Raw genomic sequence first — 27,774 nt, 5'->3', positions numbered from 1 at the left:
GCGGAACGAACAGGGCGTGATTTGTTACCGAGCCGTATTATTGGGAACTCAATCACCTATCCTTTACAGTGTTTGAAGGGAGCGTTGGTTAGGTAGGGAAGACGACGCCTCATCTAGGTTGCCAAGCCATGCCACTTTTCAACATGATGAACCCCGACCCTATCCCAAACCTATACCTCTAAAAAAATGGGGTTTTAACAGCAATCTCGCATGGACCACCACACTCATGTCGGAAATCGCCGAAAACAGCCCACCTTTAGGGGACCTTGTGATTCATCATATCATTTGGTCTATGTACGGAACTGATAACATTCGAGATCATGCAGGATTATACATTGGATTCCAGGCTCGTCAAGATTGAAAATTTATTTTTTATATATATTTATTAAAATAGATATTTTTTAGATTTAAAATTTTAACTAAATGTCTATGATATTTGATCAGTTTATGTTGAAATTGACAAATACATATTTTGATAATAATAATTAAAAAATACATACGTTTTAAAAATAGCTAAAAAAAATTAAAACACAATGTTAATATGAATATAGCTCGATTAAATAATATAAAAATTTAAAATTTATTATTATTATTATTATTATTATTGTAAAATGGGTTGCGTAGTGGTACGTTTGGAGGTGGAATGGCCGCACTGCCACAAAATTATAAATTCCAGAATTTTAAGAAAGAATAAAGGAGAGAGAGAGAAAGAGCGAGAAATTAGCCGAGAGAGAGAGTTGCGAAGCTTCACACTGCTTCTTCGTTCGTCTACGGCTGTTTCTAGGGTTTTTATATCGGTCCCTCCTCCCCGTTGAAGTCTTCTTCTCTTCCAATTTCCTCTCCGTCCAACTCCTTCTCTAAACCCTAATTTCGTCTTCTGTACTCCTTCAATTCGTCTCTGAATTCGAATACTTCCAGCCAAGTTTTTACGGGACACACAATGGGCGCGCTGGAGAGATCACAGACCAACTCCAATTCGATGCAGGTCAGCTTTCCTGTACTCAGCTGATTAACTTTACTTTAGCTTATGTCTACTAAAGTTAGCGTATCCGACTTTAATTTCCTCGTTTTGGAGCTTGAGGTTGGTGTTTCAGTAACTAATTGTAGATTTTAATTATTATTATTTTTTTTATCCGCTCTTTTGCGTCGGGGAAGAGTTTAGTTCTTTTGGACTTCCTATTTTATGTACGGTTTGATGATTTGGAAATCTCTTTTCAGTGCAAAAGCTGTTTGCGTGAGGTTAGGGTGGTATTTGGGTGGGGCGAAATGTTGGCACTCCCCAAAGTTTGCATTTTGATTAATTGTAGCTGGTTGAAATATGTTTGCTATTTTGGGTAGTGAAGATGGAAGAGGGTTACACATTGAGGAATGGTTATTACGTTTTGTTTCCTGTTTCTCGTGAGATTTTTTTTCAGTTGGAGGCCTCTTAAAGGATATTTTTTACGTTCTAAACCGTTGGTTGCTGTTAATTTGCTCTTTTAGAACGCTGCTCATTTGAGGTACTTCTTAAATTGTTATATTAGTTGAATTGACTTGCAATTGTGCGACAAGAGTTGAAGGCAACTGGGTTATTGTGATGCCAACACTATTGATCTTAACGTTATCAATACGTTGAGAGAAATGGCACTCTTCCTTTACTCTCCCTCTTGCGCTGCTCGCAACTCAACTCAGTTCTGCACTTCCTCTATATCACTTTTCTTGGCTTGAATATTGTTGTTTTTCTTCAAGTTTTTTTTTGGTTAGCGTCATATCAATTTCTTTTCCTTTTTTTTTTTTCTTCTTTTTTTAAAATAAGACATCAAGTTTTATATGTGATGACCCAATATTGGGGGCCCTCCCCCCCACGATATAAGTGTCATATATTCATTATAATTTTTCAAAATTTGTCTATTTATTTTGAGGGGAAGACTGATGGCGTAGGGTTTTAATTTCAATTTTCAAAAAATGAGCAAGCCAAACCTTTTTGGGATTTGTCTGGAAGGTTTTTTGTTGTTTGGTTTGAAGATGATCAGGAAAAATTGGTGATGATTCAAATAACGCAAGATGTCCTAGAGATATGTGATTGGTTTGATTCTTATAGAAGAAATATATATATGCATGGTTGTTTTGCAAAAGTAACAAAAGATTACTACTATGGGAGAAAAATCAACTTAGTGGCCCTTGCTATAACATGGTTGGAGTGACTTTAGTGCTTTCTTAGACTCTTTCCTTTGGAGCAATGACTCCTCACTTTACTTTGATCCCATTAGTTTTCCCCAAGGATTGGTGTTGTGTGCTAGTGGTTATGGAGAAGCTCGAATGTCATCGAAAGTTCATTTCAGACCACAATGGGAGAAAAAAAAAAAAAAAGCTTAGTAACCCTTGCTGTAACATGGTTGGAGTGATTTTACTGCTTTCTTAGACTCTTTCCTTCATGGCAATGAGTCCTCACATTACTTTGTCCCAGGATCCTTCAAGCTTGAATGTCATTGAAAGTTCATTTCAGACCATGGTTGAGAGTAGTATTAACTACTTTTGTGTCAAACAACTTTTAGCTATAAAGGGTCTTTAACATTATTTGGAAAATTACCCAAGGGTTAACTTGTTTCACAGGTTTTTTGAGATGGGTTTTGACAAGGATATAAAAAAACCCATTTTTCTTTCATGATTGTTTACTTGTTAAAACCTACGTAATTAGTATATGAGGATAAAAAAAATCCCATAAGCATGGGATTTTATTATAGCTAGGGTGCTATCAAGACGTCTTAAAAAGGTTCTCTCATTCACAATTACTTGGCAACAAACACCTTTTGTAGAGGGATTAATGCATCTCTCATGGCAAATGAACTCATAGTTGAATGGGAGAGAGAAACAAAAAGGTGTAGTCATCAAACTTGACTTGGAAAAGGCCTAAACAAGGCCGATTGGACTTTCCTTGAAAGCATTTTTGTAGCATAAGGCTTTGACTCAAAATGGTGGAGGTGGATAATGGCAACCTCAATGAAACATAAATATCATGAGAGTATTCCAAGATTTTTTTCGAAAGAGAGTTATTAATGGCAACCTGAATGAAACATACATATGTTTGATCTCAAAGAAATTGGATGCTCGCAATGTTGGAGACTTTCGTCCCATAAGCCTCACAACCGGTCTATGTAAAATCATAGCAAGGGTATTTTATCAGAACGCCTTAAAAAGGTTCTCCCCTTCACAATAACTGGGCAACAAACAACTTTTGTTGAGGGTCGACAAATTCTTGATGCATCCCTCATGGCCAACAAACTCATTGATGAATGGGAAAGAAAGAAACAAAAAGGTGTAGTCATTAAACTTAACATGGAAAAGGCCTTCGACAAGGTTGATTGGACTTTCCTCGAAAAAATTCTTGTGGCAAAAGGCTTTGGCCCAAAATGGCGAAGGTGGATTAAAGAATGCATCTCATCCACAAATTTCTCCATCATCATCAATGAAAGGCCGAGAGAGAAGATTTATGCCACACGGGGTTTGAGACAAGGAGATCCACTATCCCTTTTCTCTTCATTGTGGTAATGGACTGTCTCAGTCGCTTACTGACAAAAGCAAAATTCGAAGGGCAGATAAAGGGTTTTTAGATTGGTGATGAAGGCTTGAACATCAAACACCTTCAGTTCGCAGATGACACAATCCTCTTTTCTGATTTGGTTGATGCCTCTTCCATACAAAACATGATTAAGAAGATAAAAATCTTCGAAAGATTCTCTAGACAAAATATCAATCTCCCAACAGAGATCATGGGCATCAATATTGGCACAGAGATCATTGAAGAATTTGCTAGCATATATGGTTGTAAAAAGGGAGAATGACCGAATATGTACCTAGGACTACCTCTAAAAGGAAACCACAAATCATTTTCCTTTTGGAAGATTATTATTGAAAAAATAGAAAAAAGGGTTGTCAACATGGTCATCACGTTATACTTCAAAAGGCGGAAGACAACCACATTGTCCAACCTCCCTACTTACTACATGTCTCTATTTGAAATGCCACAAAAAGTGGCCACGGATATAGAAAGACTATTCAGAAACTACTTGTGGAAAGATGGCGCACACCTTGTTTGTTGGAATATTATAAACCTCCCAACAAAAAAGGGAGGCCTCGGTCTTCTCTCGATAATGAAGAAGAACAAAGCTCTCCTCGCCAAATGGATATGGAGATATCATCATGAAGAAAAGGCCTTATGGTGAAATCTTATAAAGGTTAAATATACTCCTACATCAAACAAAAATCACCCCTCCATCTTCTACGAAAGGGCCTTGGAAGTACATAAAGAAACATCAAAATCTCATCACCAATTGAATTCGCCATAAGGTGGGGAATGGGTGAAGCACATCATTTTGGACCGATCCATGGATTGAAAACACCACGCTAGCCTTGAAGTATCCACTTTTGTACAAGCTTTCTTATAGCAAAAAAGCCACGATTAAAGAAACGTGAAATGTTGTCAACAAATTTTGGGACCTGAAGCTTGGTAGGAATTTAAAGGATAATGAAGCAATGGAGTGGGCCGAATTAAGCCTTGACCTTGCCCCTGTGGTATTGTCAAACAAAGAAGACGCATTGACCTGGAGCTGATAGGGTCTTTTCTACAAAATCCTTGATGATGGACATGAGGGAAAATGTAGAAGCAATAAATCCTACGCTAGCAAAGACAATATGGAAAGGACATCAACCTAAAAAGGTGAAGTTTTTCCTTTGGGAAATAGCGCATAAAGCCATCAGCACGAGTGAAAATCTTCAAAAAAGAATGCCTTACATTACTCTCTCTCCAAATTGGTGTCCATTGTGCAAGAAAGAAACGAATCACATAGTCACTTGTTTATGCAATGCACATACGCTCAGAATATTTGGACAACGATTCTCAATATATTTGGATGACATCTCACATTTCCTAGGGAGGTAAAGGATTTTTTGGATATGGCCTTAATGGTCCCTTTCAAGAACACAAAAGCCCTATCATGGAAAAACCTCATCATGGCTTTCTTTTGGAATATGTGGAAAGAAAGAAATCAGAGAATATTTGCAGAAAAGACACAGACCTGCGCAAACTTTTCAACATTGTTGTTTACCAAGCTAAATCTTGGTGTAAACTGTCTAATATTTTTACTTCCTATAGTCATACCTCCCTCATTGCAAATTGGGAAGGTCTTTTGTAAACAACATGGATTATACATCCCTCTTGTAAATTTCAATCATCAATGAAATTCTCTTATAAAAAAAAAGTTATTAAATAAGTAAATAAGAACAAAACTCTTCTCGCAAAATGGATATGGAGATATCATCACGAAGAAAATGCCTTTTGGAGAAAACTTATAAAGGCTGAATATACTTAACATCGTGTAAAGATCGACTCCTTCAATCTTCTGCGAAGGGTCATGGAATTACATAAAGAAACATCAAAACCTCATCACCAACCAAATTTCGCCTTAGGGTGGGTGATGGAGGATGGGACAGACTCATAGATTGAAAACATCACGCTACCTTGCGGTATCCACTTTTATATAGACTCTTCAATAGAAAAAGAGCCACAGTCAAAGAAATGTGGAATGTACCAACAAATTTTGAGACCTAAAGCTTGATAGGAACCTAAAGGATAACGAAGCTACGGAAGCTGAATTAACTCTCAACCTTGCTCCAATTGTATTGTCAAATGAAGCAGACTCATTGCAATGGGTTTCTAGCATTTAAGTGGTCTTCCTTACAAAGTCTTTGATGATGGATATAGGGGAAAAAGTACAAGTAATAATTCCATGCTAGCAAAGACAATATGGAGAGGAAACCACCCTAAAAAGGTAAAGTTTCTCCTCTGGAAAATAGGAAAATAGTACATAAAGCCATTAACACAAGAAAAATCTTCAAAAAAGAATGGCCTATATGACAAAATTTCCAAATTGGTGTCCATCAGGTAAGAAAGGAAATGAGTCACAAAGCCACATGTTTATGCAATGCACATAAGCTTAGAATTTTTGGATAAAAATTCTCAATATCTTAGGATGACATCTCACATTCCTTAGGGTGATAAATGATTTACTGAACATGGCCTTAACGTACCATCCCTTGAAGAATACAAAAGCCCTTTTATGGAAGAACCTCATCAGGACTTTCTTTTGGAACCGGTAGAAAAAAGAAAAAAAGAAAAAAAAGAATATTCATGGAATAGACATAGACTTGTACAACATTTTTCGACAATGTGTTTACCAAACTATATCTGGGTGTAAATTGTCTAATATTTTTACTTCCTAGCGTTATATCTTCCTCATTGTAAATTGGAAAGGTCTCTTGTAAACATCAGGGATATTATCCCTTTCGAAAATTTCAATTATCAATGAAATTGTCTCTCTAAAAAATCTGTTTGAGGGAATTTTTGAGTATGCAAATTTCCTTTCGGAGATCTTCATTTAAATGGGAAAAATTCTTAAAATTTCTGATTGAACAAATATTTAAAACAATATCAAATTATAAGTACAATTAAATTCTAAAATATACGCATTAAAACAATATCTCATAAAACATTAAAAGCTTTTAAATATCACAATTCACGAATTAGAACACACACACATATACATTTGGGTGGGAAACCGGGAACGGGGTAGGTGTTCCTATCCTCAAAGTTGTATCGGGAAAATTGACCTTCCTAGTTGCTATGGAGTTATGGACTTTCTTTCGCGAGGAATTGAACTTAATATTATGGAACATAGCAGAAACAAAGCTTCCTAGTTGCTATGGATTTATGGATTTCCTAGTTGCTTTATATTTTTTTGAGCATTAGTCTCTTTTCATTGTATTAATGAAAAATTCTCGTTTCTTGTTAAAGAGAGAAAAAAAACATCCCTCACTCACCCTCTCTTGTCCTCTTGTTTTCTCTCCTCTCCTTTTCCTCCCCTTCAGGCTTTCGACCATCGCCACTTAGTTTCACGATCTTCTTCTCTTCTCCACCTCACTCTCACTGCCACCTACCACTGCTGCCACACCTGGGGCGTCCCTTTGAAATTGTTGTTCGTCTCTCACACCATGCCTTTTACTTTCTTAGTTCCTCATTGGTGTCACCTCATCACTCTGCATCCCCTTGTTCTCATTTCCTCACTTCACACCCTCTCACTCTCTCACTATCTCACTCTGTCTGTTTGGTAAAATGTGAAAGCACAAGCCCTCTATAAACCAAAAACTACTTGGAAACAAAACTGATTGTTTCAATTTTTAACCGAATTGAGGAAAACATCGGTTCCTCGATTTATGACACTAAAGGATCATGGTGTATGTTCGGTCATCAATCTTGGCAAAAAATGGTCAAAACCAGACCGTGCATACCCCTGTTGTCACGATCTCTTTTCCTCTTTTCCATTTCTTTCTTTTTTTTAAATAATGTTGTTCCCTATCCGAAAAAGTTTAGTTTCATAAATTTTCCAATATTTGTGATCGCAATATAGCATAATTTATACGTTACACTATATTATTATTGTGTGATAGCCTTTGTTTGGAATAGTGTGATTGTTTTTGTTTGGATTTTATTATATAATTTGTGTTCAAAGGATTCTTTTGTTCGTAATGTGTGTTAAATCATCAATCAATCCAAAAGCTTAAGCTGATTTATTATGGTAAATTTAATTATATCAATACTTCAGCACTCTATTCACTTGAGTTTTGAAATTTATAGAAGATCCAACAAGTGGAAATCAATATTAATTGGGGAAGAAATGTTTTATAGGGGTTCGAACACAAGAACCTCCTACTCTGGTACCATGTTAAATTACTAATCAACACAAACGTTTGATAAATTTAATTTTATCAATACTTCAATAGTGTACAAAATTTGGCTGAAGCTTCTTGGTGGAGTTCAACTCACAAAGACTATTAGAAATTGGAAGGCCTTCTTGTAGTAGACCTTGTATGCTTTTGTGACTTTTATACAATCCTCGCAGTTTCTTATAAGAAAAATTAGGGGTGTATTTTTCAATTTGAAATGCTTGATGTGGACCTTTGGTGCATATTTTCTAATGGTGAGCATGAGTTGCGTTTGCTTGTTCCTTTTAATATCATTGAGGTCTTATCGTCTAGGATGTCTTGCATCGGGTTGAAATTCTACAAAACCTATGATCAACATATAATTAAATTAGTTTTAAATTTTGAAAACATTTTTTTCAGCGCGTTAAAGTTTACCGATTGAATGATGATGGCAAGTGGGATGACCAAGGAACAGGCCACGTCACTGTTGACTATATGGAGGTTTGTCTGACTTCTTGATCTGATTGACGTTTCTGAAACAATGAAGGGATCAATCCATACTGCTGCACTGCCTTCTCTTATAAAATTTGTAATCATCAGAGAATCATCAAGAATCTTTCAGTTGGCATTTTTGTCTTAACTTATATGTTATTATCATAGAGATCAGAGGAGTTGGGGTTGTTTGTCATTGACGAGGAAGACAATGAGACTTTACTTCTGCATCGTATCAGCTCAGATGATATATATCGGAAGCAAGAAGGTACTACTAATTTATTCTCTGACACTTGATTCACTTCGATCATGGTTTGGAGGTTGTGACCTATTGTCCCCCTTCCCCCTGTTAGGACTATGAAAAAAGAAGGAAGGAAAAGAAAAATTAGAAGCAGACCAGTATCATGAGTTGAAGGGGTAGAGTTAAATATGGAATACACAATTTAATAAATGTTTGAATTGCAGATACTATTATTTCATGGAGAGATCCAGAATATTCAACAGAGCTAGCACTCAGTTTTCAAGAGGCTACAGGATGCTCTTTCATTTGGTGACGGCTAACTTTCTGATTTTTTTTCTTTATATTTCTTCTCTTTGCGTTAAGTTCAGGTCTAATACACTCCTTATACAGGGATAGTATATGCAGCGTACAAAGGAATCTTCATTTTAGTAATCTTAGCAGTAAGTTTGTATAATCTTCTTAACCTTTAATTCTTGTACTCTTTAGTTCATCTGCACGCTTTAAAATCACCCCATTTTAGTTGTTGAAGCATGTATTTTCAATTGAATGTCTCATAGGTTGATCTAGTTAATGTCCATCTGATGAATGAGTTTTACTTGATGGATATGGTTAGTTTATTTTATTTTCATTATCGTGAGTTTATATCCCTTGAACACTTTCCTTTTCATTATATCGATTAGAAGTTGTTTCTTGCTCCAAAAAAAAAAAAAAAAAAAAAAGGAAGGAAAAAATGCTTGTTGGACATGGTTGGATCTTACAAAATGTTATTCGCATTATGTCATTCTCTTTGTATCAGAATTACTATCTTCTGAGATTTTTAATGCTCCCACCAAGATTCAATCGAATGGAATAACCATGATCAAACTGGTCTTTTGAACTTAGAAGATTTTTTTGGGGGTTCTTCAACTTTTGTCTATATGATGTCTATTAAGATGCTCTCTTACCCTACTCTCTCCTCCAACCCCACTTCCAATGGCTCCAAAACCTTGCTCCCGTAGCAGTCTATAAACCCACCATTACAACATCTTGGAGTTGCTTCAAAAGAACAATTTCCATTGATCTTGAAACTCTCATCATTGCTTTTGATGAACATTACAAAGGAAGGGTGCCAAGATAAAAGGAGACTAGTCGATTCTCTTCCCTTAATGTCTGTCACATACAATGTTTTCAAGGCAACCCTAGGCCCATGTCAAGAGGTGAGGTGATTGGGAGTTCTTGTGCCTTAAGGCAGCTAAGGTGAGCGCCTTCAACCAGGCTAGGCATTTTCCCTATGAGGACTTTGGTCCCTTGGTTACTATTTAGTATGAACCTATTTTTCTTTTATTCCAGAATCAAAGATAATGAAGAAGAAGAAAAACAAGAGGAAAAATCGAAGAACTTGTCTGTGTGTTAGCTTCAGCCGTTTCTTATGTACCCCCCCTTTTAACATTTTCATGAAGTACTAGTGTAGAGCTAGTTTGTGTAGTACTCACATGCATGCTTGGTAGTAAAACTGAAACTGCAAGACAACATTACTAATTCTAATTCTTAGTGGTTACTGCTGTGTTTATTTAAAATAGTTTTTGTTAATTTCTTTCAATAAATGTATTATGTAATCTTTTATTTAACTAGTATTTTTTTACCACATATTTAAATGTTTATATCTTATATATAGTTCCAATACTTCATTTATATGCATTCTTATTTAAGTTGGTTAGTAAATGGTTTTACCAATACATTATACATATAATTTTTTCTTTTTTTAAATCATTTTATGAAGTGCGTCTTGGTTCACTCAAATGATGCCTTTTTGTTGCCTCTTACTTCGACACGATTAAAAAACTTGTCACCTTAAGGGATGGACCATGCGCTTTGAAGACACTGGTCATTGTAGAACATCCTTCTCTATCTCAATTCCTCCTTCAAAACCTTGTTTGATAAACCTTGCCCAACCTGGTACAAGTTCATCAAGAAGCAAAGAGTAAGAAGACTAGATCATTTGGGCAAAAAAAACTTGGTCTAGCTTTCATGAACAGCTAGCTCTCCCCCTCCTTGATAGATTTTTATATCACCCTTATTGGATAGTGTCACATCAGATCATTTTTCTATCACTTTGAATTGTGGAGATATTAGATGGGCTTCACATTTCTAGTTCAACAATGCGTCGCTCTTTTAGAAATCTTTCCCTACTCTGTTGGAGGATTGATGGAATCAACATGCCATATGTGGATGGGCTAGGATACGAGCCCATATTCAATTTCAAAGACTTCAAACAAGATGTAAAGGAGTGGACCAAATCTTCCCTAAGAAATGCTAAAGAAAATAGAAAGCTATTGATGCTTTAGAAAATTTGAGGGCCGGATTCAATTGACTGAATATAAGAGAGAAGCTTCTAGAATTGGCAGCTTTTATAACAGATTCCAGTGGGTGCAAAAATTCAAGATCCAATGGTTGAAGGAAGGAGGTGAGGACACAAGTTCTTCTATTGTGTTGGTCTGTTTCTCAAATCCTTTTGAATGATGAGCACAATCTCTTTAGCTGTGGAGAACTTGAGGCAGAGTTCATAGATAGCTCTGTCCTTGGAAGTCACATTCACCTAGAAAGAGATTTACAATGCTGTCCACTCATTTGGAAACAAGAAAACACCTGAGCTCTATGGTTACTCAACTGATTTGCTAGCATGCTCGCTGCTGGGACACCCATTCAAACAAGAGACGATGCTGCTGCTTCTACATCATCAAAACCTTTTTTGAATACACTGGAGAGGGAAAAAAATTTAACTATTCAAGTAACAAACCATATCCTCCGAAAACTATACAGATCTAGTCCTCTTTAATGCTTGTTAATGGTGTGTTCATAGCCTTTTTGTAATTATAGTATATCCATTTTGATTGCTCAGTGGAGAAGATTTTCCTATCCATCTTTGGTGGTTTGGAGCAACCTTTCCGTCCTGTTACAAAATTTAATTTGAAAATGAATTTATGGTTTCTTCTTCTTAAAAAAAAAAAAAAAAAACAGATATTTTTGTGTTCATGGGTTGAAAATTATGACCTACTCCTTATCGAGGGAATGATATTTTCACTTAGCATAGGCAGTTGAAGCTAAGTGAACCTATCGATATGAAACAAATATAAACTGCATCAGTCTGTATGTACCATTGGCATTAAACTTGAATATTTTTTGTTTCTCTGCTTCTTACTTTTTTATTTTTGCAATTATATGCTTAATGTTGTATTGTTTGTTGGGAAATAATGTACAAAATATGTTTTTTTTCTTCTAACCATACTTATTTGTTGGTATGTGCAGGTGAGGCATTTCATAGTGTGAATAGTGAGCTAAGGGAGCTTCCTGCCGTTGAGCTATCTACACTTCCGCTAATACTTAAGGTGTTGGCAGATGTTTCTATTGTCTTTCTTTCTCTCCCACTTCTCTTTTTTCATTGGAGTGCATGCTTCGCTGCGGAGGGTTGGATAGTGACAGAGTTGAAGTTAAACATTAGAGTTCGGATCGCTAAATGACTATTTGATGGTTAAATTGTTTTCCTTTTCCTGTTTCTAAAGGATACGTGTTTCTAGGGATGTTGTCTTTGGGTGGTGGTGGTTATTGTTGTTTTTAAAAATTCTATTAATATTTTAAAATGTAGTAATGATATTAATAATAATTTAGTATTTTCATTCATATTTTTGAAATCTTATCTAAGTTTTAAAAAGTAGAAACATATAGACTAGAAGGTCCTGAACAATCAATTATTTAAATACAGAAAATATGTACTATTTATTTATCCTTAGTGATTTATGTATACTTGATAGCCTTGGTTACATTTCTCTCTATATTTTTGCTATACAGTATTGGAGCATAGCTTTATACCCTGAATTTCTGAGGTTGTAACAGTTTCCTTTCTATCAAAATGTTCCTAAAATGTTCAAAATTCAATGAATACTCCCTGAAGTGGCATATTATGAACGATTTTTGACTTGTTTGTTTAGTTCTGTCTATTCTGTTGTCAGAAGTTATAATGTTCATTCCGAATCCAAACCTTGCTGTATTGGATGCATCTATCTTTTTGTTTTTTGTTCCTTTCATTTTTTATGTTCCCATTTATTGTATGCTACATGTGTATGCATAATGTATTCCGTACGCCCCATTGGGATTTTAAATATATATTATTTTGAACCAGAACAAACCCTCTCATTGGGGTTCCTGAGTATTGTAATAAAAAAGAACCATATAGTTGTATTGACATTTTATAGTTCAAAACTAATCTGTACAATCGTTTAGTTTAACGTATCAATATTTGTTTTGTAGACTGTGGTTGAGAGTGGAATTGCAGATCAAATGAGGTTGACAGAACTTTTATTGAATGATGTAAGAGCTTGAACTTTATGGATTTGGTACTTTTTGCTGTTAGTTCATGTCAATTTTGAAGAGCAGCATATTGTTAGTAAGCAAGCTGCCTGGTTTAAGTGTGGTGTTCGGTAATTCTGAAAGATCTTTTTAGTTTCTCTATAATTCTTAATGGATTGGGTGGAAGTCTGTAGTTTTGGTTTACTTCTCTCTGGAGTTCTTGCTTTGAAGTGTTTTGCAACTATTCTCCTTTTTGTTCTTCCGGTTACAAAGCTTTTGCTTCTAAATGAAATTCTGGCGATGTTTATCATGAATATTTTTACATACCTGCAACTGTTGTTGAGACCAAGTCTTAGTCATTGTTCTCAACCTTTTTACGTCAACGAGGCGCATTTCTTGGATGCCTATTTATTTATTTATGATAGGCTTGTGACTGTTAACCATCTGGGCTTTTGATCCTTCTATGGGTTTATAGTTCTGGAAAATGAAACCTTTGACCCTTACTGTCAATAAATTTTTTCCTGTGATGTCACCTTCCGCCGAGATTCTTGCTTAAGGAATTTATACATGATGTGTGTAAATAGAATTTCTTATACTTCTTGGCTCTTTTGTTTGGTCTATGATTTTTTTCCTGGGTTTCAAGTTACTAGATTAGTTTCTAATAGTATTATGAAATCTGTCTAATTGAAACTTATTGTCATAATGCAGCAGGATTTTTTCAGAAAGCTGACAAACCTTTTCCGAGTATGTGAAGATTTGGAAAATATTGATGGTCTTCACATGATATTTAAAATATTTAGAGGAATTGGTTAGTATGAGTTTTACTTCTCTGTGTTATCATGGGCTCCGGATGCTGGAACTGATAAAAGTTATTTTGTTTTCTCCCAACTTCTCAGTTTTGCTCAACAGTCCGCAAATCTTTGAGAAAATATTCAGTGATGAGCTGATCATGGATATTATTGGTTCACTTGAGTGTAAGTTTTTCTATTGGTTAAAAATAATCTTGAATGAATGCACAGTTCAAGTTATTCTGTTGTAGTCTACAATGTATTTGGATGGTGCTGTTACTGTCACGGTTATGGATGCTGCTTTAAAATTAACTACCATTCTGTATTCAATGGTTTTGTATGCTTCCTGATCTACCTGCCATTTCCCTTTTTTATTTTGTTATGTCTCATCTTAAAAGGCCTCAGGAAGCATACTTCCATAAAATCCTGACCTTTCCTTTCATCTTCGAGCCACTTAGGGATTTAAACAGCCACCAATCGACATGCCTATGACGACAAATTTTGTGATAAAAAAGGCTAAGCAATCTTCTCATCATTGTCTAGCAAGGGAGCGATGTAAGAAGATGTGATCCAGGGATTCATCATTTCCTTTGAATTCTTTCCTGTGCATTTAAGCTTCTATGAGCCATAGACCATGAGAAAAATTTCATCTTTCTTGAATTTTTGAAATCCCAAATTAGCTTTGTCAACGTGCCTTTAAATAGTTGTCTTGAGTTGAGGTTGCCAAATTAAAAACTAGGGACTTGGTGGAAAAAGCTCCCAAAGAGTTCAAGTACCAGCTAATATTGTCCTCTCGTTCACCCAAATGAAAGCCTTCCAGCTTCTCTTCCAGTTCAATCCAGGCCTGGAGTTCTATATCAAATATCCCTCTTCTGATCCCCAGATCCCAGGTCTCCTGAATTCCATCCCTACATTTGGCCAATGTAGCTTCTTTTAGGGAGAGATTAGAAATATCCGGGAAGGCAGCTTGAAGAGAGGATTTCTCAGCCATATGTCTTTTCGAAAACTAATCCTTGGCACATTTCGAGTTTTGAATCTTGTGAATCTCTCGGCAGGGGACTGGGGAGCAAATTTGGCAATGTGAAACCAAGGTCTGTTCTTTGAGCGACCTTTAGGTTGTGAAGCCGGCAACCGAGAGGTTCTTCCCCATAAATGCTAGCCTTCACCTGTTTCAGTGGAGAACCTTCAGCACCACTTAATAAGAATACTAGCTGGATTTCTATGCTTAAGTGAGCCAATACCCAACTCTCCTTAACAGAGGGGGAGGGCACTGATTTTCCACTCACAAGATGACTTCTAGCTTTAAAATCACCCCCCATTCCAAAAGAAATCTCTAATCAACTTTTCCATGCTATTAATGCCACCCACAAATGTTTTAAGAAGGGAAAAGAAGTAAAGAAGCAAACCATTGAGAACCAAATTTATTAGAGATAAACGCTCCCCTTTCAAAAGCATAGAGTTTCCCCCCTTAGCAAGCTTACTCTTGAAATTTCCAAAAAGAGAGAGAACGGTGCTTACCTCCAAGGGGGAATCCAGGTAATTTATAGAGAGAGAGACAGCTTTACGACCTAATCCATTTGTCTACGCAGCCATCTCCTGCTCATCAATACTAATCTCAATCAGTGAGGTTCTGGAGATATTTAGGCTAAAGACCCAAATAACAGAGGAAAAGGGACCTCACTCTCCACCAATTCTTCCAGGATATTCTTCCCCCAGACAAAAAAATAATTGTGTCATCAACATATTGCGAAGGAGAAATAACCACATTCTAACTCCCCACTGTCTAGCCTCTCAAGATTCTTCTCTTCGATCAAATGTGGATCAATGGACTGAAAGCATCACCCTTCAAAGTGAAAAGGAGGGATCTCCATGTCTCAATCCCTTTCTAGCTAAGATTTTACCATGAGGTCTTCTGTTTATAATGATTGAATAACTAACTGGGGGCAGACAGCCCCACATCCAGCTTCTCCATCTAATGCCAACGCCTTTTTTTAGCCAAAATAACATCGAGGAAGAACCAATCAACCTTATTGTAGGCTTTTCAACGATCGAGCTTCAGCAAATACTCCTTTTTCTTAGCTTTCCAGTCGCCCACCAACTTCAAAGCTATAAGAATCGCGTTGAGCATTTGCTTCCCTTCCACAAATGTGACTCGAGTATTCACAATGATGTCAGGCAAGGCTTTATTCACTTTTATAACACTGCAGCTACTCAACCATTTGTATCTTATGTCTCTTTGGTTCTATTCATGCCAAACCACCTTGAGTACAGGAAGAGGCTCACACCACAACCTCCATCGAGATTAGCTCCTTCTAACGTAAAGCTCTCATCAGTATGTCAATCTGGAAAGTGCCCTTAATAGCTCGAAGGTTAGGTGACCTCCTTTCGAGCAAATATCTGTCCTCCATTTGGCCGATCTTGTATTTTTTTCTTTCTGCAATTGGTTCCTTCACAGAGAGAGACTTGGGATGCTTCCTGAATAACATTAGTCTCAAGTAGTTCATAGGAAGAAAATCAACCTTGCGTGCTACACTCTCACAATTGATTTTTTTTCTTTCATGGTGTTGTTACCAGTCGGCATAGAGGTGGAGAGCCTAATCTTTAATCTTGAAGCCACCTCACAGATTTTTTCCAATTTCAGAAGATTGGTAAGTTTTTTCTTCATCCACCACTGAAAAAGCGGGCTTTCACCTACAAATGGGAATTTTGAAGTCCGCCTCTTTAGCACACAACCCTAGACTTCTATTCCAATCTCTTTTCCTCAGTTCAAAAAAGATGCTTATACTTTCCTTTAAACCCAACTCCTCTCCCTCTTAGCTTCACTAAGATTTCCATCTTCTTGAGATTAGTCTACAGGAGAATCTTAATTTTTTCATTATGATCCTTCCTTCCTTACAACTCTCCCAGACCTTCGTAGAGGCTGGGAGATTTTGAAGGATGTTGTAACCACATTCTCGAACTTAAAACAAGGAACCACTTAACTATCCCATAGCAGAGGATGCTAAGGCAAACAGTTGGCAGTAATTCCATGGCTTAAACACCATAATTGCCTAACTTGTCTAACAACCCTTTATGAATTGGAGTATCAGTATGCAGTTTTCATTAATTTTACTTGTCCAATGAGAGATCACTGAAAACACTATGGACGATTCTGTATATTAGCCTTTATTATCGCTGTAATAGCCGTGGTTTTAGTTATTGATCTGTTGCTTTTGTGTGCAACTTGGGAAATTTGGTTCTCTAGTTTGAGGCTGCTGGCCCACAAAATATTGCTGTAATTGCCATGTATAGTAATTTGCAGACTTCCCTGTGTATATGAGGCAGTGTTTGTTATCTAGCTCTTAATAGATTTCCTGTGACTTTGTTGCTGTATCAAACAGTGAAGTCCATGCAATTTTTGAAGGAGAAATAATTGATCTTTACATTTGTTCAGCCTATTGGTTCCATTCAAATAGATAAAATTTACTCAAGATAATGTAAATACATTCATTACATATTTTATAGGTTCTTTGTTATTTACTAATATCTGATTTTTCTAATGTGTAATACAGACGATCCTGAAGTTCCACATCCCCAGAAATTTCGTAATTTCTTGAAAGAGCATGTTGTATTTAAGGAGGTGAATCTTTGATACCTGCATGTTATCTTCTTATGATGGGGAACATTGGGAGGGGTGCATGGAACCATTTTGCTTGAATATTTGAATTTAGTTTCTTGGACTTACCTTCATCTATCTGCAATCTAATCTTGTAGGCTATTCCCATTAAGAACCCCCTTGTTCTGTCAAAAATACATCAGACATATAGAGTTGGCTATTTAAAGGTACGGTAATTGAGTGCTGAACTTTATCCTTGCCTGCCTCTTTTGTCAATGAATCATTACTCATATATTTCAGGACGTTGTTTTGGCACGAATGATGGATGACTCCATGGTTGCTAGTTTGAATTCGATTATTCATGCCAACAATGCAACGGTAAGATTTAGAATGCGGACTGAACTTTTTAGACTTTTATACTGTCGTTCTCTGAAGGTGGTTTTCTCTTGCAGGTTGTTACTTCATTGAAGGACGACAGTACCTTTATTCAGGAATTGTTTGCTAGGTTGAGATCCCCCTCCACATCTGATGATTCCAAAAAAGACTTGGTGAGTATTGGTTATATATACATATACGTATATATGAATGTATATCGTCCTATGATTGCATGTCCCCATTTTGCAATGATGTTTCAATGGACATTCTGGCGTGCAGTTGAAATATGTTATTCAGAATTTCTTGTATTGAATTTTGTTTTTGTTTCCTTCCTCTAAAGAATATTTTTGGTATTTCATTCCTGCTTCAGGTTTATTTTCTGCATGAGTTTTGTTGCTTAAGCAAAAGCCTCCAAATGGTACACCAGCTTCGGTTGTTCAGGTAAATAACTATTAATTTTAACCTTCCAAAGTTATACGTTACCTGCTGGTTTCATTTGAACAGACTTAAGTAGAGATGTATAGATGGATGAAACCTGCTTTGGCCCAAATGGGCCCGTCACAGCCATTTCCCATCCACTTGATTCCATTTCGATCATGATTGATTTGTAAATTCCAGTCTTGGTAGTTTTTATTATTATTGTCTTAGAATTCCAATTTCTACAGGGACCTAATGAATGAAGGTATCTTTGACATCATTACTGATGTATTACAGAGTCGAGATAAAAAGTTTGTCTTAACTGGGTGAGTACAGCGACATAATTTAACCTTCCTGTTTGTCTGCATTTAATTCTTAATCTGCAATAGTTTTTCTCGTTCTCCTAGTAAAATATTGATTTGTGATTGCAGGACAGATATCCTCATTCTTTTCTTGAATCAGGATCCAAATCTTTTGCGTACTCATGTTGTTCGACAGGAAGGATTTCCACTCTTTGGACTACTGGTATGCACGATCAACTCTCTCTCTCTCTCTCTCTCTCTCTCTCTCTCTCTCACTTTAGTGTGTGAACAAAATCTCAAAGAACCCAAAATATGAGAGCAATCTTAATCACAAATTTAGTTCCTGACTAGCCAAAGAAGAAAAGGGAAACATTAGTTGTCAAAGATATTTATCTAGAGTACCATTCCTTGTTTTAGATCTGAAAAATAAGATTCTGTGCCAAGAACTTTATTTTCTCATTGGAAAGAATTTTCGTTCATCTTAGTGAATTTTCTGAATCAGGTTTGTGTCTTTTTCTGCGCTTGAAGCTCTTAATCAATTGGTTATGAAGGATAAGAGTTTTCTGCTTCATTATAAATCTTCATTTCGTCAACATAATCTTTTAGTTAAGTTTACACTACTCAAAGATTGTGTGATTAAGCAAGGATGGTGATATCTCCATTGATCAAAGAATTAGTGTTGTCAGGAAGCACTCTTTTCTTCCTCTTTTATTTTTTATTTTTTATTTTATTTTATTTTTTTTATAAGAAATGATGGTTATGTTAGAAAAGCCAAAAAATGTAATAAACATCCTAGGGGCGGATAGAGAAAACCCTTCCCAACAAGCTAAACAAGGAAGGCCTTTTGATCGTTTATGATTAAAAGACTAATTGGAAAAGAATTTAGGATAGTTTATTACAAGCTAAACAACAAGCTAATCTGGTCGACAGAAGGTAAATTATGAATGAGAAGGTTTCTTCTTCTTCTATTGCAGGTTAAAGGTATGGTAACAGATTTTGGGGACAACATGCACTGCCAGTTTCTTGAAATTCTTCGTAATCTATTGGATACTTATGCATTGTCTGGAGTCCAGGTACCTTTTTAACATTTTTTTCCCAATAATATGCTTTCTAATGTTATTTTAATGCAAGCATAGTTGAGTCTATTTAGAAATTCCTGTGATGTTTGTTGCTGCTTTATGAAATCTTGCCTTTTGAACTTCTTCAGTTTTTTTTTTCTTTTAATATATAACAAATATATTATGCTTGCATTTTGTTTTGCAACACATTTGAGTTTATTTACGCAGGTGTAACATTTTGATTGCTGCTTTCTATTTTCTTATATTTCTGCTGAAATCTTGGAAAAACTTGTCAGTAAAACTTTCATGTAAGATGTGATTGTTTTTTCTTGTCTCTTTTTTCTTATCTTTTCTTTTCTTTACTCTTCCTTTTCCAATTGCGTCCATTGCTTTCTCTGTTTATTTTGTCATGAAATATGCTACTGTTTTTTATTTGCAGAGAGATACAGTTATTGAGATTTTCTATGAGAAGCATTTGGGCCAACTAATAGATATTATAACAGCATCATGTCCTACAGAAAGTTTTAAATCAGCCAAGAAAATTGAAGGCGCTGTTGAAGGACTGGGAGATAAGAATGGCGTGAAGCCTGAGATTCTGTCAAACATATGCGAATTACTTTGCTTTTGTGTTCTCCAACACCCATATAGAATAAAGTAATCTTTGTGCCCTACTCGTCTACAAGTACTGAAATTGAATTCCCTCTACCATCTATTTATATATACTTTAATGATCACATGGCTTATTTTCTTATTCTTTTATTTCAGGTCTAATTTTCTCCTAAATAATATGATAGACAAAGTGGTGCTATTGACACAACGGAGGGAAAAATATTTGGTTGTTGCTGCAGTTCGATTTGTTCGTACTGTTCTTTCACGCCATGTAAGTGTGAATTTGTAATTATGAAACAAATAATTTTGCCTAAAGATTGACCTTAAAATTGCCAACCATAGAATTTTGTCGATGTATCCCCATAACCAATCTACCCCATGCCACTATAGTTATAGTGACCGTGGAGGAAGCACAGGCAGTCAATGTCCATCAGTGCCAATTTAGATACGGTCTTTCCATAGACGATAGATGAATGAAGAATGTTTATCATATATATTCTATTATGCCGCCTTGCTGGGTGGAAATCCCCCAAATTCTCTAGTCCTTATAAGCATCCCCTTGCATTTCTAGTAATTCTAATAGTTCTTTTAGCATTGTTCTTTCTTTTTTGTTTTTTTATCGCTGACCTCTCTTCCAATGAGCGGTTCATTTCTATTTACTGTGGTACAATCTACCTAAATCTTTTACTTCGTTAATTTACAGGATGAGCACCTGATAAATTATTTTGTCAAGAACAGCACTCTCAAGCCTATCATAGATGCTTTTATTGCCAACGGAAATCGCTATAATCTACTTAATTCTGTTGTTTTAGACCTTCTCGAGTTTATAAGGACGGTAAATACCTTTCCATCATCTCGCTCTCCTTCCTTTCTTTCGTTCTGGAACTCAGGTGTCTTTCGTTTTTGCCTGTATGTCATGCAGGAAAATTTGAAGTTGTTGATTAGATATATAATTGATTCCTTCTGGAACCAGTTGTCCCAATTTGAAAACTTGCCTTCCATTCAAGCTTTGAAAGTTAAATATGAACAGGTAAACTATTGTCCTTCTTGATTGATTCCATCTCTTTAATTTATTTCAAATTCTATTCCCCCCCTCATCTGATGCGTGTGTACTTGCAGTGCCTTGAAAATTATGAAATGAAAGGCACTTTGGAGACGTCTGATCCTCGAAAAAGAAATGATGAGCGTGCTCTAGAGAAAGAAGAGGAAGACTATTTCAATGAAGACAGGTATACAATTTTGTTCTCACATGGCAAGTACTTGCTATAAAGTACAGCATTTCCTGTCTGGAATTTTTTCTTCTCATTAACTTAACTCATTTCAGCGATGAAGAGGATACTGCATCTGCTGCTCCCAAACAGAATGTACAGTCACAACCTGCTTTATGTAATGGCGTTACTACAAATTACCCACTAGTAAGGTATTTTCATGCTATCCCATTTTGTAAAAAAAAAAATTTAAGTGACACTTCTTTCGTAGGCCCTCTTGGAACAAGCACAAATTAAAGGCTTTTTTAGCACTTTAAGTGCCTTTTAATAAAGTCACTTCGAAAAATACTTTCATGTGACTTCTCACCCTTCTGAAAGACGTCTCAAAACTCACTTTGAAGTATTCTTAAGACACTCTTAAGCTTTTGAAAAATACTTTGAACTAGAAAAAAGACCTTTCAACCCTTCAAACAAAGGCTAAATTCAAGACTTATTGCACCTTCTATCTTTTCAGTCTTAGGTCAGGTGGTCTAGTTGATTATGATGATGATGAGGATGATGAAGACTACAGACCCCCACAGAGGGATCAACCCGACTCTTCAGATGAAGACAACGAAATGATGGAATCCCTCGGGCAGAAGCGGAAGTTGGCTCCTCAAGAGGAACCTCAGATGGTCAAGAAGCAACAACTGAGCAAGAAGTACAAGCCAAAAGATGGTGTATTAGCTTCCTTGTGTACCACACTGAGTCAGGCCATCTTACCTGGTAAGAAGACAACAAACGCTACTCAAACTAGTCTGTGTACGCCATATGAGAACAAAAGCTCAGGTGAAGCAAATCATGAGACAAGTCCTGCAATTTCTAGCAGCTCTTCTGACAGTAGTAGCAGCAATTCTGATGAGGAAAACCGCAGAGAAAAAGAATCTACAGCTTCTAGAAGTTACCCCAACAGTAGTATCTTACATATTACTTCAGAAAACCGACAGTTAGGTGGCGATGACCATCCATTGATACCGCCAAAATCCTCGCCCGAAATGACTGTAAATGGATCTTTAAGTTAGTATTAGCACCAATCTTCTATCTGGTGCCTGCCAAATTTTTATGATCTTTCATGGATGTGCTTGGTGATGGGAAATACTTTACTCTGTGAGATTACACGAAAAGAGATCAATGCACTCCCTGAACGAAAGTGAATCAACAGAATCGGATCATAGTTGTTTGGGGATTTCGATTTAAGCCGAAGACGAGGACATCTTACTGTATAGTGCGACTGAGCGGGGAAGATACCTTCTACTCTCTCAAGTTTTACCTCCAGCATTTTTACTTTCTGTAAAACATTTGGCCGTATTAATTTTGCTGGTTAGCATTGTCACCTTCTCCTCTCTGTCTCAACTTACTCTCCCTCCCTCGGGGGATTACAGCCCCGTATAATTAAGTTCGAACAAGACTTTGAAATGTTATAGAAGAGGGCATAAAATTTTGCCCTATATATTCGTCTTTCGTTTAGTTTAGGCGACAGTGTTCTGAAAGGTAGAGATGAATATACATAGTGTCGATGAGAGTCGAAAATTTTAAAGATTTTTTAGTCCAAATTTTAAAGTTGTAGAGATGAATCTCATTTATGACAACAAGTGTAAATTAAATTTTAGTGAGTTCACCTGCTAGCTTTGTTTGTGAAAGTTATCATGTTAAAGTTGAGCAAATGTTTGTTGTTGCACTAGCCGCTTCTCTCTTGATCTACTTCTTGATGACTCCTCATTTCTAGTACAATTTGATTTGTAAACGAACTATCTACAAGATCTTCATTATTTCTATCCTTCAAGATTTTAAATTTTTATAGAATTTGGCCAATCGCTCGGACGTTTACTCATATGGTTAAGATATGTTTTAAGTTAGAAGAACAGGGGACAAAAGTTTGATCGTATAGTTAAAGACATCCTACCTAGAAGATTTCATGATAACCATTGTCATTATAAAGTCGAGGAGCTTTCAATTAAAAAGAAAAAATGGTCAGTCGTTAGTTGCATTAATGTTCTCTTCACTATTATAGAAATGTGCTTCACTATTATAGAAATGGGATTTTTACCTCACAAGCACCGTGAGAGCCATAACGGAATCTACAGCAAATTAACGGAATAAATTTACGACTATTTTATTAATAAAGAAAAAAATATATTTGAACAAATTGTGAGAAAAAAGTTAAATTAAAATATTATTTACAAGAATCTATAACAATTAAATAAATGTAATTTATGGAAGAAAAATAAAAAGAAGTGAATAAAAGCATTATTATATTATAGAGATAAACATAAATACCAATTAATATATACAAATCTAATATAATTTTAAAATAAATTTTGGATAAATTATTTCGCTACCATTACTTTATTTTGGTCACCGAAGTCTTTCATTTTTCGTTTTCCAATTCGAAGCCCATTTGCAAAGTCTTTTTCTCCCGCCATTGGGAAAAAAGAATCTTCGCCCTTTCGCCTGATCGACGTTCGAAGAACCGCAGCTGATTTAGATTACTGTGTTAGATTATCGCGTAGATTCCTTCTGATTTTCAGCTGAACAGCTGCTAAAACCCTAGGGTTTTGTGTTTGAAATCTTCTGCAAGATGAGTACCATGAAGTTTTGCCGGGAATGGTATGTTTGGCTTTGATTCTTCTGTGTTGATTAGTTTAAGTCATTGGAAAATGTTGTAATTATGGACATTGTTATGTTGCAGTAACAACATTCTTTATCCGAAGGAGGACAGAGATGAGAAGATTCTTCTCTATGCGTGTCGCAACTGTGATCACCAGGTACCTTTTCTTTCTTTTGTTTTCCATATTTCTATTTTAATGCTATGAACATTTTAGGTTTATTAGTTTGGATTTCATGTCTGATGTATAATAGTTACACTTACAACTTACGAAACCCTATGTTATGGTTTTCTTTCTGTAGTTGAAATCAAATATCAATTTGTTTCTGAATGTGAATTGTCTTGCTTTATAGTAATTTTGACCTAGGATAAGGATGTTTGAACCTGATTCATGATTATGCCCTCGTTTGCCCCTTTAGTTCGTCTCCTTGTCAAAGATTTCCCCTTATAGCGTCATATTATCTCTGCTTTTAGCTTAACCTTCCCCGAACTTTGTGTTAGGACTACACAGGATAGAGAAGAGGCATTGACTAGAGGTTACTATATACAGTCGTTGTTATTTAGTACGACCATTTACTATATATAGCGAACCCTTTCCAAATTCCAACTGACCAACAAACGAATAGAGATCAGTTTCTTGAGACCAAATAGAGATCAGTTTCTTGAGACCAAATAGAGATCAGTTTCTTGAGACCAAGTATTATCTAATTTTCGACTGGAGTTGTACGTATATATCTCTATTTCCTTCAATCGCTTTGTTGTCGGTGAGATATTCCTTACTGAAATTTTCAGATTTGAACTTCTAAAATCGTTCCTTATTTAAAGACAAATGAAAAGATGTATCAAATTGAAGATTCAGTTGGGCTATCCGCAGTCAGGGTTAGAGCATCTTTAGTATTTTCGGCTGAATATACACCATCATTATCATCTCTAGATTTGTGATATTGCTTCTTCTCTGGTTTTGTACCATCTGTTTGAAACGGCTCATTTTCTCAAAAATCTCTACACGTTATGTTTGGTCTGTTTGGAGATTTTTTTCGGTTTGATTCTTGATCGATCGTGTTTGTTTGGGCTTTCAAGTTACTCCTTCCCCTTCGATCTAACACTAAGAGAATTGTTTGATGAGTTCTCATTCTCTCATTACTTTCATTAAGAACTAAATCTTGGATTTCATCCAACTTCAATTTCTCAAATCCTTGGGATGGTTGTTTGGGATTACTTTCATTGAAAACTAAATCTTAGATTTCATCAAACTTCAATTTCTCAAATTCTTGGGGACGGTTGATTGTAGTAAAAACAATATCCCAAGACTTGGGTAAAGATGACATCAAAATCAATGTTTTAATTTCATCTTTGAAATTAATTTCCATCGAATTAGTTGACTTGCAATCATATCGAATTCATTTATATGATCCACAAAAGATCCACCGCATCAAATACACCTTTTTCATAGCCGATGGTTTTTCGTACATATTTGACAATGTCTTCAATATATCCAACGTTGTATTCCTTGATAATGTTGAAAGTTACGTTTTTGGAAAGCGTCCATAGAATCAACCCTAGAGTTTTTCGATTCTTGAGCTTCCACTGCTCCATGGTCATGGTTTCCGACTTCACCTCAGACAAAAATTCGGGGAGATCTTGCTGGTACATACTATCTTCAATATGCATCTTCCATAAATCTTAATAGGATCTATCATACTTCTCAATTCCAATATTTTAGCTTTGATCTATCATACTTCTCAATTCCAATATTTTAGCTTTGATCTATCATACTTCTCAATTCCAATATTTTAGCTTTCCATCCTCACAGATCAGGGTGAATATCTCGTAACATTGATACCAATTATTAGGACCGCAGATCAACCTACACACTCAATCTAGATAAAGAACACGAAGAATAGAATATAGAAGACGAAAGGAGAAATATAGGCTAGAGGTTTATATTGATGATAATTTCAATTATATAGTAATAAAGAATACATAAATTATTAGGATAATTTCTTCAAACCATCCCTTACAATAATTTATATAGTTCAGTTTATTATGCATAGCTTTACTATATATAATCATTCACTATATATAACCCCTACTCTACATAGCCGGGTCCATTTAGTAAACTAGAAGTAAATCAGGGTCGAAAACCTAACATTTTGATGAAACCCTTTGTTCTTGGCTACTTCTGTTGTTCATTTTCATATAAATAAATTTCAGGAAGGGAAGATTTAAGAAGATTATAGTTTACTAGTTATCATCTGTTAATGAGAGCTAATAGACCCAACAGAGAATATACTTCTAGATAAATGCTTGAAACAGGCACATGTTTCATTTAATGTAACACAGGGAATTTAACCTTTCGTGGGATAGTTAATTCAGCCTTTATAAATTATTAGGACAATATAGATTACTTATTTAATTCTGAAGGTTACAAGTTCGATCTATTTTTCATTGTTATTAGAGTATTATCATTGAATTGTCCAAGTTAATCTTCACGAGGTGCCTTTGATTCCCCTGTTCTTCTTTACCAACTGAATTACATTTCTTCTATACTTCTACTCGGTGTATGATTTCCTAATGGACCATTGTTGAATCCTCCTTTCTGTTTATGTATGACCAAATGTATTTTATGTTTACCTACTGGAAGATAGATCTGCTTTTTGTATTCTGAGATTGATATCCTCCCCTCTTTCCTCCTTATTTTATTTACGGATCCTCTTTCCTGTGAGATCCTACATCGGTTGGGGAGGAGAACGAAAAACCCTTTATAAGGGTGTGGAAACCTTTTCCTAGCAGACGCGTTTTAAAACCTTGAGAGGAAGCCCGAAAGGAAAAACCCAAAGAGGGCAATATCTGCCAACACTGTTTATAACGGTGTGGAAACCTCTCCCTAGCATATGCGTTTTAAAATCTTGAGGGGAAGCCTGAAAGGAAAAGCCCAAATTGCAGACGCGTTTTAAAACCTTGAGAGGAAGCCCGAAAGTGCTAGCCCAAAGAAGACAATATTTGCTAACAGTGGACTTGGGCTATTACAAATGGTATGAGAGCCAAGACACTGGGTGATGTGTCAGCGAGGAGGCTCAGCCTTCTCTTAATAACTATGTTATTTTTTTTTTTTTAAAATCTGTTTACAGGAAGTTGCTGATAATAACTGTGTTTAGGAATGAGATTCATCATGCTGTAGGGGAACGCACTCAAGTTCTGCAAGAAGTTGCTGCAGATCCAACTCTCCCTCGCACTAAAGCTGTCCGATGTGCTCAATGTAACCTAACCATGGGGAAGCTGTTTTCTTCCAGGTTATTATTATTATTTTGGATAGACTTCCCTTTTTGCTTCCAAGCTTTGTTTTGCAAGGCTTGAGCTTTCTTCCTCTCTTCTCTCCATTACCAGCGTTGAGAGATTCTTTTCAACTCCCATAATTTTTTAGCTGGCTCCGTTTACATTCTCCATCATCTTCATCATCTTAATACGGCTGCAAATTGACAAGGTTTTCTTGAATTTAATCCCACTAACCATCATCTGATTGCGTTCACTGTCTGCAGGCCACTGCCAGAGGGGAGGAAGGTATGACATTGTTCTTCGTTTGCTGCAATCCAAATTGTGGCCACAGATGGAGAGATTAACATCACCGAAATGCAATCCAAGTTTTATTAGCATGTCTGTGTGTCACCAAGTGTTTTAACCATCTTGTGTATGTGGGTTGATAAGGACCTACACAAAGATGGACCTGGGACAATGCTAATTTACTAATATCGTGAAAATACTTTCAATTTGTACTTTCAATAAATCTAAAATAAAAAATTTCATTCAAGAAAGGTCGATGTGAAATATTGAACACTACTTTTAAGACAAAATCTCGACCAACGAGATTTAAATGGGAATGGTCAAATATTGATTTATCATTTGTTATTGCCGTGGATGTCAAATATACCTGTTGTATACACAAATTAGTCCGGGTGGAAAATGGCACCCTCCTCCCTCCCTCCCT

At 36.0% G+C, this 27,774-nt stretch overlaps 1 protein-coding gene and 1 pseudogene across 3 annotated transcripts; both read left to right on the top strand.

Moving 5' to 3' along the window:
- The first annotated feature begins 668 nt into the window (after positions 1-668).
- On the top strand, positions 669-22,809 carry LOC111791824 (uncharacterized). Of its 2 annotated transcripts, none has more exons than XM_023673307.2 (24): positions 669-985; positions 8,158-8,238; positions 8,398-8,497; positions 8,695-8,779; positions 8,861-8,910; positions 11,756-11,835; positions 12,755-12,814; positions 13,505-13,601; positions 13,690-13,767; positions 17,133-17,200; positions 17,335-17,403; positions 17,477-17,554; positions 17,629-17,724; positions 17,922-17,992; positions 18,217-18,294; positions 18,400-18,493; positions 19,245-19,343; positions 19,768-19,982; positions 20,094-20,208; positions 20,641-20,772; positions 20,860-20,967; positions 21,057-21,166; positions 21,262-21,357; positions 21,660-22,809. In XM_023673307.2, exons 1-24 carry the CDS (start codon positions 941-943, stop codon positions 22,204-22,206), a joined length of 2,652 nt encoding a protein of 883 aa, XP_023529075.2. In that variant the 5' UTR covers positions 669-940; the 3' UTR covers positions 22,207-22,809. The 2 variants fall into 2 exon arrangements, with proteins under 2 accessions (XP_023529075.2, XP_023529074.2); XM_023673306.2 differs by having other exon boundaries at positions 13,502-13,601.
- Positions 22,810-23,534: 725 nt separating this feature from the next.
- LOC111791827 (DNA-directed RNA polymerases II, IV and V subunit 9A-like) lies at positions 23,535-27,765 on the top strand (annotated as a pseudogene). Its single transcript, XR_015420236.1, has 4 exons — positions 23,535-23,791; positions 23,874-23,949; positions 26,921-27,082; positions 27,329-27,765. The product of XR_015420236.1 is annotated as a DNA-directed RNA polymerases II, IV and V subunit 9A-like (transcript).
- The last annotated feature ends 9 nt before the right edge of the window (positions 27,766-27,774 follow it).

The sequence above is a fragment of the Cucurbita pepo genome, chromosome 3 (assembly GCF_057944985.1).
Source record: "Cucurbita pepo subsp. pepo isolate OVF chromosome 3, ASM5794498v1, whole genome shotgun sequence".
Lineage (NCBI taxonomy): Eukaryota > Viridiplantae > Streptophyta > Magnoliopsida > Cucurbitales > Cucurbitaceae > Cucurbita > Cucurbita pepo.
The sequence above is the reverse complement of the archived record's forward strand: the minus strand, read 5'-3'. Positions and strand labels throughout refer to the sequence as shown.